This window comes from Schistocerca nitens, chromosome 1, assembly GCF_023898315.1.
Source record: "Schistocerca nitens isolate TAMUIC-IGC-003100 chromosome 1, iqSchNite1.1, whole genome shotgun sequence".
Classification (NCBI taxonomy): Eukaryota; Metazoa; Arthropoda; class Insecta; order Orthoptera; family Acrididae; genus Schistocerca; species Schistocerca nitens.
Genome location: NC_064614.1, coordinates 391,312,436 through 391,328,245, shown reverse-complemented (window position 1 = coordinate 391,328,245; position 15,810 = coordinate 391,312,436). Strand labels below are relative to the sequence as shown.

Below are 15,810 nucleotides of genomic sequence, written 5' to 3'. Positions count from 1 at the left end.
ATGTTCCATGGCTTACAGCACTGGTCAGACTGTTGAGTGGCTTGATGGGTGACACAACATAACAAAAACAATTATAAAGGGCTGCCCTCAAGGCTCAATAAGTGGACCAACATTTTGAGACCTGACAATCAAGCCACTGATGGCTGGAATTGATGAAGCAAATGGAGTTGTTGCTCACCTTGATGATATCTCAGTGGTGGTTTCTGGATGTTCCAGACACAAGCTCTCAAAGCTGCAGAGGTGGTGTAGGAACAACAAATTAACTATACATTTTTCTTCATGAAAAATCCACAACTGTTATTCATTGTCAACGATAAAACCACTACAGTTGTAAACATTATTTATTTCTAAAAAGGAAGGCACTACCCATCTTCAGGTCCCCTGGAACAATTTTTAAAAGAATAATAATACCTATGCACATGGGTAAGGTAATCAAAGCTAAACAGAACCAACAGAAATTCTAAGAAAAAATATAGATACATCAAAATATGAGTGCACAATTATGCATACCTAAGATCAGAATGGGTTAAAATGTGTTAAAATAGTGCATCCCTGGTACATAACATGCAAGAAAAAATCCTCTTTAAGCCTACATCTGCCACAAAGCCTCTCACAGAGGACCTACAAAAAAGAATAAAGGTTCCCAACTAGAAAAGTGGAGGTTACTATGTATTTTATGCTTTGATTGTTATGACTGATTACTATTTTGGTTTCATTTTGAATTTTAGTGATGTGATTAGTGACGTTGTGAGCAATATTTCTTAAAAATCTTTCACTGTACATTTTACTGTATGACTATTCTTAAGATGGTCAATAGCACACTATAACTACTGGTGTAGGCTATAAATGTTTTACAGGTTTCATTCCTTTCATATTAGTTGTTCCACAGATTTGTGCCTATACAAAGTAGTTACAATTTGGAACTATGTTCTGTAAGTGTGCTATATGCATTCTTGAGTGACATTGCAGGAATTATGTCAGTTTACTTTGGTTTGACCCTATTGGTCGGTTTGCAATGTATTCATGTACAGATGTTGTAATCTGTAATTACTGCCTCGCTGATATGTGAGAGAAGTTAGCTCTCATTACTGTGGATGACAGTTGGTGGTTTCTTAGACCTGTTGTTGCCTGGCACATTAATCTAAATTTTGACCATCAGACAGTGTGAGCAGTCCACTTGCTATTGTTACAAGTACATGGTCACTCCTGTCTGCATTTCAGTTTTGGGTTGTGTGTTGTACTGATTTGATGGGTGTTTATGAAGCACTGGTGAGTCACAAATTTTGCTCGGGTGCAGACACTATTTCCCTCATGTCTCTGCAGATGCCCTTTTTTGGATGTCTGACTGTTCAAAAGACCACCCATCTGTCTTCACACGGATCCATGTATGGCACATTCCTCACCCTGAACTATTATAAGTTTTGTAATTGGGGATTTGGTTTGATTCTTTATATATTTTATTCCATTTAACTGTGGCTTCTGCTCTTCTAATTGATGACCTTTATCCTTTCATATGGTCCTCCTCTGCAAGAGGCTTTCTGGCAGACCTAGGATTGAAGAGGACACACACTTGCATTTCATGTACCAGGGATGCAATATTTTAATAATTTTAATCTATATTAACCTTTATTATGTATCCCTGTGGACCCACAATGTAATAGGTGTTCTTTACTCAGAATTTCTATTGGTTCTGTTTAGCTTTGATTATCTTAACTATGTGGATAGGTACTATTCTTCTTTTAAAAATTGTTGCAGATGTATCTGAAGAGGAACACATGTCCTGAAACAGAGTAGTGCTTTCCTTTTTAGAAATAAATAATTTTTACAACTGCAGTGGATTTTATTATTGAAGCTAAAGTACATATATGCTGCTTAAGGACAAACTCTCCTTGAACAGCCCAACTGTATAAAAGCCCAATTACATGAAGCACTGTATGCAGGTTTTTAGAAGTTCTCCACAAGGACAGAAGAACTTCTTAGCACATGTACATAAAGTCCATCCAAATGCTCCTAAAATTATGGAAAACTGCAAGCACCAGCACTGGCAACTTACTCCACAATCTGCAAAAATTTATCACAGTGCAACATTAATTGCCGTTGTGGTCTTTCCAACATGTGCTTGGACTCACTGGCTCCACCTGGTACGAAATGCAGCCACACTAGGAGGTACACAGAGTGGGGCTCTCTTAAGGGTGATGTGCGCATACAGTGCTACACAAGCAGAGACCCTTCTCATAACTATGGGAGTATGTCCTGATGACATAGCAGTACAGTTTCTTACCACAGCATACAGGTTATGGTGAGATAACGTGGGTAAAGTCAAGAAATTACAGGTTCCAGAATAACTAATAAGTTAGATCTTCAAGACTGGACATGTGACAAATGGCAGCAAGACTGGGATAGCGACAATATAGGACACTGAGGATACGGGCTCCTTCAAAACTTCAGAGAGTACAAATGAGTTATACTGTCCCCAGCAGATGTGTGGTTTATTTTATGACAGGGTTGTGGTGTTCACATTCACACTCCAAGTGGAAGTTAAGAGACATGAACCCCCTCAAGATGAAATGATGTTCCTAATTAGGAATGATGACACATTCCAGTAACTGAATATAATCACAAGCAATATATCTAGGAATGAAATAAACAGGTTCAGAACAGCTATTATGGACAGAAATTATGTACAAGAGATGTTAACAGAAGAGAAGAGGTGAATGACAGGGAATATACAAATGATGAAGGACAGGGAATATGTGAATGACAAGGAGGTATGCAAAACAAATGGCTGTAATATCGATGGTGAGGAAAGGATAAGCTCACAAATAGCATAAAAACACTGTGTTATCAGTGAAGTGTTGTGTGGTGCCTGTTAACAAGATCACACACAATTGTAATTTAGTTTTAATATAAATATGTTAGTTATTAGTAACAATATGATATCATTTACAAATAGTTGTGATGATTATGTTTTTTGCCAAGTCACTAAACACCTGGACAATGAACAATAATTACGAATTTTTAAATGATTCATTGGATGTATAGGTACAATATAGGTGGGAGATGAACAGGTGGCTGGTGTAGGCTGTTTTCCCACTCAGTGCAGGCAAAACTCATATGTACCAATGTAGCTGCAAACCAAAGGCTAGCTACAGAAATTTACACAAGGAATGTAATAAATTTATTTTTTAGGTAAGAAAAGATTGTATACTTTTATGTAGAAATTTTTCAATTAACTGAACATATATGATCTGCTTTAGATGTACCAGAGGACAGATTTTTATTACTGTAAAAATAAATCAGATTGCTTGCTACACCACGTGGACCATTTAGATCCTCCAGCCCATTACCACCTTCTTTGTGCTCCAGAGATGGAGGATTGCTCTCCAACATCTCTCACTTCCTGCCACAACCCTGGACTTAAAAATCTGTGAACAGTAACCCCCCCCCCCCCACCTCATTTTATTTCCACTGGTAATATTTGCTCAGTTATTTACTCAAAATTATAGCAGATATAAAAATATTTCAGTAAACATAATTCCACAATGAGCTGTTTGTGAGGAATGCAACTGGACGAGTACAAACCACTACTGGCTGCTATAAGAAGTATTGTCCTACTTAGTAAAAATGTATTTGAACTATAAACTTTTTGATTAAGTCCCATCTAATTGGGTTCAAATTTCATCCATAGTGCATGATTGGGCAATGTGATACATGCATGATTGCTGCTGATGTTAAACAACATCTACATATCAGTATGGTACAGGATACATAAGTCGAGCAGAGACTGTACCTTAGCCTCTTAAATCACCTGATGTTACTCATCTTGGATTTTTCTGTCTGTTCGGCATCATCCCAACTGATACACTTACAGAACTGGAATAGTAAATTGTAGAGTTTTGCAAGATTTATGAGATTGTCTGGGGGTATCTGAAAGTACTGGCACTCACTGCAGAGACAAATGCACTACTGCATAGAATAACACTTTCGACAGGTACAAATGTATTGTAACATGCAGCACACTGCAGTAGTATTGTATTCTTGAAAAGGTAGGCAATGGGTGGAATTTGATCCCAGTTTTAGTTGAGGACGTAACTGAAAAGTTTACATTTCAAATACTTCATACTCAAGTCAGCAGCAGCTCGTAACTCCTCCATCACCGTTATCTTACAGACAGCTCATTCATGGACTTATGTTTACCAGAATATTTCTGCTTGTATTATCATAGAAAGGAAATAACAGTAACATTCTATCAAGGGAAATAAAAGTGGAGAGTAGCAGGGCACTATTAACACATGTTAGTTATTAGTAACAATATGTCATCATTTACAAATAGTTGTGATGATTATGTTTTTTGCCAAGTCACTAAACACCTGGACAATGTTTTTCTCTGGTCATTTTTCAAGATGAAGCAGTTGTGGTTCTTACTTCTGTGTGTATTCAGTGCTGTTCGGAGGTGCAAACGTGATCTCAAAATAGTGATCATCATCCACTTCATCAACATTTTTAATTATTTCTGTCTGGTGTTCAACAGTGTCAAAATCACTGAAAATAAATGAGGAAAAATCACTCGTTAGAAATTTGTTGTGTGAAATATCAGAATACAAGCATATGCATCAAGATTTAATTAAAGGTAACAACTTTCAGAATTGCAGCTATAGTGCAAAATATCACTTCACATATATCTTAATGTATCATACATAATTAAGAATGGCATAAATTAATGATTATAGCTTCATACTAAGACAGGCAAATCAACATTAAAAAGCTCAAACATATTACTCCAATCTTGAATTGCAAATTAAACCAGAAATTGATAGTACTGAGATTTTTTGAGGAAATTTAAGTGTGTGGATGGCTATTGGTGAAAGGTGGGAATGTATTTGTCACAGTAGACAAGAAAGTCATTGAGATAGAAATTGAAGCTACAAATGAGATTGTTTGGCCACGACTCAGTATCAGGGTGGGAATAAAAATGGTAATTGGATCCTCCTATCACCCAACAGACTCATCTCATGATGTAACTGAAAACTGTAGAGAAAACAACAGTTTGCTTGTATGTAAGTGCTCCAATCAGACTGTAATCATTGGTAGAGACTTAAATCATCCAACAATCAATTGGGAAAATAACATTTTTGTTAGTGGTGGGCATGATAAGACATCCTGTGAAACATTAGTCAATACCTTCTCTGAAAACTACCTATGTCAGATAGCTCAGAACCCTACTCATGATTCAAATACATTGGATCTAATGGTAACAAATAGACCTGACCTCTTTGAGGATGTCCACATCAAAACTGGTATCAGTGACCATGATGCAGTTGTGGCAACACTGTTTATCAAAGTACAAAGGACAACTGAAACAAGCAGAAAGATATATATGTTCAGTAAACTAGATAAAAAAAAATCAGTAGTGTCACAACCCAATGACGAACCTGAAACTTTCAGAACAAGGCAGGAGAATGTTGAGGAACTATGGCTCAAGTTTAAAAGAATAGTTGACTATGCACTGGAAGGTTATGCACCCAGTAGAACAGTTCATGATAAGAGGGACTCTCCATAGTATTCATTCAAATTTAGTCATTGTAAAAAAAAATTCTCAAGAAACAGACACTACTGCATAACAGGTGTAAAACAAATAATAGAATCATAGGACAACAGATGGAGAGATGTTTAATGAAACATTTGGCTGTCAAGAGAGGACTGCATGAAGCTCTCAGTGACTACTGTAACAGAATATCATCAAATGATCTTTCACAAGACCGAAAGAAATTCTGGTCATATGTAAAGGCTGTTAGTGGCACCAAAGCTAATGTATAGTCCTAGTGAATGTGACAGGAACTGACACAGAAGGTAGCAAAGCAAATGCTGAACTCCATTTTCAAATGGTCCTTTACAAAGGAAACCTAGGAGAATTACTCCAACTGAATACTCCTACCACTGGAAAGGTGAGTGAAATAAGTATTAGGGTCAGAGGAGTGAGAAATCATCAAAATTGAACACAGCTCCAGTGCCCAATGGAATGCCTATCAGATTCTATACTGTATTTGCAGCTGGGTTAGCCCCTCTTCTTACTATAACCTATAACAGACCCACTGAACAAAAAACCATGTCCCATATTTTGAAGAAAGCACAGGTCACACGCATCTACAAGAAGAGCAGTAGAAGTGATCCACAAAACTAACATCGAGTATCCATGACACAGATTTGTTGTAGAATCTTAGAACATATTCTGAGTTCAAACATAATGAGATATGAAACTTCCTGGCAGATTAAAACTGTGTGCCCGACCGAGACTCGAACTCGGGACCTTTGCCTTTCGTGGGCAAGTGCTCTACCATCTGAGCTACTGAAGCACGACTCACGCCTGGTACTCACAGCTTTACTTCTGCCAGTACCTCGTCTCCTACCTTCCAAACTTTACAGAAGCTCTCCTGCGAGAGGCTGTGGCTAAGCCATGTCTCCGCAATATCCTTTCTTTCAGAAGTGCTAGTTCTGCAAGGTTCGCAGGAGAGCTTCTGTAAAGTTTGGAAGGTAGGAGACGAGGTACTGGCAGAAGTAAAGCTGAATCACTTACAGCATCTAATGCTCCATCACAACGTACACTTCTGAATAATGGCGTATTAACGCAAAACATACACCAATGACCATACATAGTTATATGCGGTGGGCAAACTACCCCATTTACAAAATGTGGTTAGTAACTAAATGAATTTCCATGTTTGCAATAATATCAGACAGTTTTGATGTTCTCCATCTACACATCATTGACGTTAAACAATTTTCACAAATATGAAATATTAAGTGTTTGTATTCTATTTCATAAAAACACACTTTAATTTTAAATCTTGATTGCCAGACATTGCATTTACCAACGTTCGCAAGTGTCATTAAGCATAATGTAGACCATGGAATTGGTACACCATTTTTAATTTTACCAGCTGCTTGAATAGCGTCGGCTACAATATCAGGTATCATTGGAACATTTATACTCCTAGCAAAAATATAACATTCTGGCAATCTATAATTGGTAAGGATATAATTCATTTTTGATACTCTATATGTTCACAGTATATCATCTTCAACAGTAGATGGCAATTCTAATTATAAAGCATCTAATGCATTTTCCAGTTGACCACATACTGCTACTTTGGCCAAATTATATAGCGTCTCCATTATTCAGAAATGAACTTACAAATGTGGTGTTGCTGCTGCTGCTGCTTGTAGATGTCGACGTTATCGGTTTAGAGGACACGATGTGCTGTGCTCCAAATCACCCTCCTTATATACTAAAATTCGGGTACAGCCGGTTAAAACAAATCCTGTTATCAACACGTGTCGGGCAACCTTTTACTGGCGTGGGTGCTTGCTCAGATAATTGTCCTAAAAGGACAAATTATCTCGGCGGGACAGTGACGCCGCCATCGCGACGTTGGGACCCCGGGGGGCCCCATTTTTTTTATCAGTTGCTGACCCTCGAATCATGAAACGACGCAGTCATGTTTTCGATTCATGAGGGTCAGCAACTGGAATAATGAGATATCTCAAACTTCTTCCATGCCAACCAGGATGGGTTCTGAAAACACCAATCATGTGAAACCCCATTCAGGCTTTTCTCATATGACATACTGAAAGCTTTGGATCAAGGCAGACAGGTAGATGCAGTAGTTCATAATTTCTGAACAGTATTTGACTCAGTACCACACTACACTTATTGCCAAAAGTATGATCATATGAGGTATCAAGTGAAATATGTGACAGGACTGAAATGTTTGGTAGGGAGGATGCAGCATGTTATCTTGGATGGAGAGTCATCATCAGATGTAGAAGTAACTCTGGCTTTCACTGTGGTGTGAAATTGAATTTCACTGCCAAGTTCTCAGACCAGCCCAGCCAGTGATGCCACTGTGACTCAGGGGCTTGATTCTGGCCAGAGGGCACTAGTGGCAATGCAAGGGCAGTCATAATGCCACTCTGATCTTTCCTGCACAGCATGAGAGAGCGAAAGGCAGTCTGTACTATAGAGGGAAACCAACATCATCATCTGGATGCCAGCCCTGGGATCGCCGTGGAAGCAGCTGACAATCCTGCGACACATTGCCAGGAGCCAGACATTGGCATGATGGCTAGGATTGTCTTTATCAGCAGATGTTCTGCAGTCAGACATCTGTTACTATGCAGCTAATAGTAGTTGGCACAATTTATAGTGGTGTGGTACATGCTCAGAGAGGTGGAATAGGCTTGTGCCTGTTGTGGTGGTTCCGAAGCATGACAAAGCTGTTACAAATTGGAGATTGATGGGAGTACAGGGCAGATCTGTCAGTGGCAGTTACTTGTTGCAGTTATTCAGTATGGTTGTGTGCGCCTGTTTGTAAAGTTATTAAATGATGATACTGGTTCCCTTTTGTTGATGCCCACTTGTGAAGCCATTTGGACTGCATTAGATAATTGTCTAAGGAACATTTGGATATGTTCAGGATAAGACTTTTTTTTAAAAAATGTTATGGTGCCCACTTCAAGAAAAAAATTTCATTATGTTGGTATTTGAGAGGAATATTGTTTGCTTCTGGTATTATTAGTTTGATGATATTTTTGTGATCAAGGACAAGTATTATAACTGTATGCACTTCCACATTATGATATACTGCTGTTCATAAAATTTATATTTACAGTAAGCCCAAGTTCTCACAACCACCAGTCAAAACCCTATTCCACACAAATCCTGAGCTACAGTTTGACTGTTGTCTACAGAGACTTTGTAATGGTGTTGAAAAATAATGTAATGTATCTCTGTCACTCTGAAATTAAGTGCAGCATCCAGTTCTCTTGTACTAAAATTTATATTTGGTTATGCATAACATAGTCTCATAACTCATAATTAGCAAATGCAGTCTACCTAAGCAACTATAAAGTTAACAGCTATTATTATATAACTCATGAACAGGAATCTTGGCAAAACACTGCATGGTTTTCATGAAGTAATCATTCATTGGTATTTATATTTTGTAGTCCTTTTTCATGAAAATATTACAGAAATAAATATTTTTTACAAGTGAGTTAAAATCATACACTGAAACACCTGATTCATAGTTGGTTTTACACACCAGTTCATCATCCAATGCTTTAAATGAACTACATGTGGAAAGTAATTTCTTCTGTAGGATGTGCTATTGCTGAATCAGTAAACTAAATAATAGACAAACCTGTACGTCATTGCTTTGCACACAGCTCTTCCCAGATCTGTTATTTTCCAAGACGACTGAGATTTTGCGAGAATCTTTTCAAAATTATGCAAGCAAAGCTTACCCCACTGCCCTCTTTTCCTCACCATAAGGAAACCTAAAAGTACAAGATATACATGATCAACATTTTAGAGCTGAATTGTTATTTTAAAAGAAGATTCTTCTGTTAAAACAAAAAGTTTGGTGTGTAACTATCTAAAGACATGCAGTATGTATTAAATACATCTTGTGATGTATATTTTAAACAACAAGCTAACAGTTACTACACAGATAACATTAACAATGAGAATGTAACCTTCAGATTGGTATGTGAAGTTGTCAGCTTCTTTAGTTGATTTGGAGACAGTGACACACCGTTTCTCATCATCACCAAATGGACAGTCTGTTGCTCCATCACAAAGCTTTTCCTGATCCACGCAAACCTGAGAGTTAGGACATACAAACTGCCCCAGTCTACACCATTCTGAAAATATTTTATATCAAATTATTAAGATATATGTATTAGAAATTCTGTCTACTACTGGTAAATGATACACTTTATAGTGGCTGGTAGCTGTAGATTTTTAGCATTGGACTGAAAATTATACACCCTATCTTTGACAAAAGTAGACATAAATTTCAAAATTTTACCTCACTTCACAAAATTCTAAAAACATACCTCAACTATAAAAGTTCATAAACACCATAGTATATCTTATTTGATACCACATTCACATAAATAATGAGAGACAAGACAAACAAAACAACAACTTGCAGGGGCCAATATCCTCAACATTGTAATAAATGAATGTTATCTGAATATTTAGTACTAAATGAATGTTATCTGAATATTTAGTACAATATAACAGTAAAAAACAGGAGTTCAGTCTAATAAATAACTGTGTAATGAGATACAAAACACACTGAATATTGAGGATGTTATGTTACAGCAGTGCAGAGAAAATATAAAAGTAGATAGCACTTTCAAACCTATACATGTTTTTGCAAGCCTGTAATCTATATTTTGTATTTAAACCAAAAGTATCTGTCGGGTTGATGTTCATTGATGCACTTAAATTATTTATATCTTTTACTAACATGAATTTACACCTGAGAACACTCATTTTTCTGACTTCAAAGTTTCTCTTAGTTGATTATTTTTGCCACAAGTACGAGATTTTCATGTTATAGCATTCACTACAGGTTACAGCAATATTTTAATCAAAACAGGGTCAGTAGAGAGTAAAAATCACATTTGTTTCTTATCCGTTTTTGTAATATTTTGCTATTCATACCAATATGGTCAGACATGAGCATTGTCATCAGATAAATTGTTATGTAGTATCTATCAGCTATTTTGGATCTGTATTTTACCTCTCTTATTAACACAACTGAATGGTTACCGTCAGAAATACAGCAATGTAAAGGATATATAAATATTACTTAGTTTACAAACTACTTGTGTGTTGCCCTCTTTTGCAAATTTTCACCTTTTATTTCCCTATTTGGTACATATTTTTCTAGAGGATGACATATCAAGTGTTCTACTAATTGAAACTACTTTCACAGGCTTCTTGGTAAACTTTTTTGCCTTTTATGGCAATCTTCACTATAATCAATCCATAGTGTCTAATTATTACATTGGCAGTAAAGTCAGGGTAGTTTGTACCCATCATGTTGAAAATATTTTTCTCATATGTGGACAATTCAACTGATTGTTCAAGATAGTTGCCTGATAAGCATTCAGTACTATTTCACAGGTCTGTGTTTGCCACTGGTAATGTATACATTGTTTCACATTTGATATCAGGGCACTTAAAATCTCCAATATGTATTCTGTGATCAGTAGCATTCAGTGCTACTGAAGTTACGCTGAAGTGAGTTTGTAACTAATTCGGCTAAATATAAAGGCTAGTAGAAACATTTGATTAGTAAGTCCACCTACACTCCCACTTGTCATGTCAAGCACACTATCAAGCCCAGTTTTTATCTGGTTCTTCCCAATATGTCTGTTTGTTACTCCATCTGCTGTGGAGTCTGTGGGTTTTATATGACATTCAAATTTACTTACAGTTTACCTTGGGTTCCAAGCAGCTCTCAGTTCTAAGTATTGTGTTAGAATAAATGCTTTCATTAAGAGAGGTGAGGGTTCACGCAGCAGTGAGTGAATCAGTCACCAACCTCCTCATACTCCATATTTCATGTGCTATCTGATTTTATAATTCATTTCTTGGATAATTTGTTTGCATTTGCAAATTTTAGAGCTCTGTTTTACTTAAAGAAACGATGTACATTCTATAGGCGCTATGCCAACTTATCAATGGTACTAGTACACAACCAAAAGTACAACTAGAAAATTTGCTGCTAAAATTATCACAAGGCCCCAGACTGGCTCTCCTGCAGCACAGAAGATGCCAATCAGTTCTTGGAACAATGCCGCAGATCAACAGTTGTACCAAAAGCCCATGGGTGAGGGTAGTTGTGTTGATCGCTTTCATCAGTCTCTTAAAAATACCAAGTAAGGTCTCAGATTCAAGGTGACTACATAGCATTGTTACGAGCCATGACAGCATCTCGTGCCCTCAACTGCTCACAACATGGCTTCTTCCACCTGGCAATATCTCCAAACACCCATGCCTCATTAAACTGCATTTCATTCCCTTCTTCTCACACTGGTTTATCAAGACAGACCATCATGTACCTGACACATTATCTTTTGCTGAAACATTCTGTTCTCTACCAAAAGCAACCAGATGCTTCCTCATGGGTAAAATATTCCAGATGTAGAATAGTAGCCCATTGAGTTCTCTGGGTGGGGGCTGTGTTGAAGCAGCTAGTGCACAAAAAGAGAATGATGAGGCATTGTGAGAAACTACACAATATAAAGCTAAAAATGGAAGGATGTGGAAGATTTTTAAGAATCACTGTGATGTGGTGGCCATGAGCCAGAGATTTTGGAAGTGGGACTCAGAGAATTATTGATACTGACCAGATAATAGTAGAAGTGGAGTGGAAATAGCAACAAATAAGAAATTGTCAGTAGAGTAAAAGATTATCAGCAGCAAAAATAAAGAACTTTGTGAATCTGAATGGATATCAAACAAATATTGTGATACACAAGTAAAATAAGACTGTATATGTGAAAATGACCTGAAAACACTGGAAAGTTTCAGACTGATTACATAAGACACAAATTTTTAAACCAGGTTTTAAACTGTCAGATACTTCCATGGACAGATATAGACTCTGACCTTAATTCAGTCATTGTGAAGCACAGATTAAAAGAACTGAATAAATTACAAAATAGTAGATAATCAAAGTGACAGGAGATGGGTAAATTGATGGAGCTGAGCTGGTTGAGAGTTTAAGAGCGAGCATTAGATAATGTTTGAACGAAATTCGGGAAGTGAATACAAGAGAAGATGAATGGATAGGTCTGAGAGACGAAACAGTGGAACAGCACATGAGCAATAAGGTAGATAGACAAGGCCTAGTAGAGGTCACTGGATAACACAGAGAGATACAATGAACTTAACTGATGAAGGAAGAAGAACTAATAATTCATCAACTGAAGCACGAGAATGAGGATACATATTTCAAAAAATTTGATTGACTGAAAGTTTAAAATGGAATGGCTATCATGCATGCTTGACGAGGGGAGAGAAAAATGTCACTGTTAGGAAAATTTAATGGACCTTTGGAGAAAAGAGAAACAGTTGTATGAATTTCAAACACTCAGACAGAAGCCGACATTAATCAAAGAAGGGAATGTTGAAAGGTGGAAGGAATATACAGAAAGGTTATGCAAGGGCAATGAACTTTAAGGTAATGTTGTAGAAAGGGAAAAGGTAGTAAATGAAGATGACATCAGAAGAATTTGACAGCACTGAAAGACCTAAGTCAAAAGAAAGAATCAGATGTAGAAGACATTCCCTCAAAATTACTGACATTCTTGGGAGAGCCAGCCATGACAAAATCATTCCAAATGGCATGAAAGATACCTGAAACAAGCAAAATGCCTTCAGAGTTCAAGAAAAATTTAATACATCAAATCCCTAAGAATTCAGGAGCTAACAGATGTGAATGCTAGAGATGAGTAAAAAAGAAATTTATGGTACAGCTTGACTAAAAGAAGCCACTGGTTGGTAGGACACATCCTGAAGCATCAAGAATTAGTGATTTCAATAATGGAGGGAAGTGTGGTGATAGATAACCAAGCTGACTTTTGTTGTTCAAAAAAATGTTCAAATGTGTGTGAATCATTAAGGGAGCAAACTGTGATTTTTGTTGTCTCTTCTTCTTTGTCTCTTTGGTAGTACACCAGCATGTTATCATGAAACTGAAGACCTTAAAAGACTAGTGAATGGTGTTTGTTTAGTGATGTACTATACACCGAATTTGGGGTTCACAGTTTGACAGATTTATTAAATTTTGTGTCATTTTGTTAAGATGTTGGCCAGTCCCTTAACTTTTCAACACAAGCAGAACATGTATCATGTTAGCTCTCACATTTAACAACAGTCCAGTGGCAAACTTTGTCAGATAAATTAAAATGTAGTTGACACAGTTTTTAGAAACACTATCAATGAACTGATTGTTGTTATAGAAGCCTTCAAAACAAAATGACAAGTAGAACACAGAACACATTTCATATGCCTCAGCAAACACAGTGTCTTGCAGCAATCAATTAGAAAAATTGCTCAGAGGCATTTCACTCTGTCCACTCCTTAATGGAGATTGCAGTGCACAACAATCAATCATTCCAATGAAAATAGTGGTCCAAATTTCCTATTATTTGCAACAAAATTTAATCAAAATATCACAAACTTGAATAGGCATGTAAACACATTTTTATTTCACAAGCTACGTAATCATTCATAAAACTGCAAGGTCAGATTTTGCTACCTGTAGTAAGCTGTAAGTATTAACAGTAATTTTAAAATATGTGGTGGTTTATGAAATTGGAAATGTTTATGAAACCATTTAATCCATCTGTGTTGGGTATACTGTACTTAGGGTATAAAGTGTGATACTGGAAATTAGAATAAATTATGCAACAATCTTAATTAACTGTTTAATAATACAAAGTAGTATGTCACTTCGTGAAAAAAATTCAGAGTTAATAAACATGTAATGGCGAAGATCAGAAAATAACAAAACACAGAAATAAAACCTGTGATGGAGAATGTGGGTACTTCAGAACTTTAATGTTAATTATACAATAAATTAATCAGTTTTACAGAAATTGAAATATGTTACTGAAAAATTGGAATGCCAGTCTTTTTGATGAATAGTGTTTTGTCAATACAATCAGACCTACCGATTAGCTCACAGAAATTTACTTTTACATTTTGCATTAAGAAGATAAAATATCTGTGGGGTTATCACATGTGAACAATCTTCATTCATGTATAAAGTTGTATCTCAGTACTATAATAAATTGTATCATAATAGCCTAATTTGCTTTCTGCAATTAACTGTAAATATTCCTCTCCCCCCCCCCCCTTCCCCAAGTGATTCCACAACGAACAGCAGCAGCTACTAAAATGTAATTAGGGTATTTTGCCTAATTGTCTTCATATGATAACAGAGCTGCTTCAATGTAGCTACATGGGCAAACAGCAGTTGCAGGAAAATGACTTTTGGTGTTTCATATGACTTTTTCACCACATGGATCAGCCTATATCATGTGTCAAATGTGTAAGTGACATTCTTCCATGTCATCCTGTTGGCTGTAACAATGACCCACATTTGTATGAACAATGCGCAACAACTTTTGATCTCCTCCATGACTTTGGTAATCAGTTTAATCTGTCTTCCCAACAACAAGACAACATACTTCAGTCTGTTTCCACACTACAATGCAGTGAATTATTTGATTTTATTGTCCTAACATCTTAGGCACAATCCAGCTGAATCCACTTATAATCTCATTTATTGTCCAGCCGGCTGGGCTGTGTGAGAATCGCCTTGGTTTACCATCTGCACTGCATAAGATACAAGGGACCAGCTTTCCAACTGGAACCGCCGGCAACATGGTTTAAAAATCAATGAATACTTCCTACAGAGCCACAGCATCTTCAATGACAGTCTCACATTCATCGCTCTATTATGTAACACTGGAGAATAAGCCTGCATGATCAGAGATGTTGCTCAAACATCTCCATGTGAAGGCAAATTTGATGCCGTGAAAGCAGCATCGCTTCACTAGCTCACCAAGACACCAGAGCAACCATTATGACAAGTAATTTACTGAACGATTAGGCTGTAGGATACCATTCCAGCTCTGGACATGCCTTCGATCGTTGATTAAACTTGAACCTCATGCTGGACAACATGCTATAGACATTATGTCTCACCAAATTACCACTGAAAAACACAAATGCCAATGATTGTACAGGGAAGTGAAATGATGGAGTGCAAATTAATTCTTGCTGACAGACTTTTTGCAATTTTTCCAACAGCAACAAAACTCAAATGTACTGGGTAACATTCTGATTCAGGCAGGTCACTATGTTGGTTCCACAATCACTTTGATGACAAAGGGCTTAATTGCTCTATGTCATGCAATCACCCAAACACAAAATGTGGT

General features: G+C 36.9%; 1 protein-coding gene across 1 annotated transcript in view; it reads right to left on the bottom strand.

The window, feature by feature from the left end:
• The window catches only part of LOC126235814 (serine protease nudel-like), a 65,477-nt gene that overhangs the window by 33,604 nt on the left and 16,063 nt on the right, over positions 1-15,810 (bottom strand). The window contains exons 3-5 of the mRNA XM_049944660.1: positions 9,535-9,702; positions 9,201-9,336; positions 4,426-4,542 (exon numbers count right to left, since the gene is read on the bottom strand). Of these exons, the coding sequence (XP_049800617.1) occupies positions 4,426-4,542; positions 9,201-9,336; positions 9,535-9,702 (421 nt within the window). The remainder of the gene's footprint in view (positions 1-4,425; positions 4,543-9,200; positions 9,337-9,534; positions 9,703-15,810) is intronic.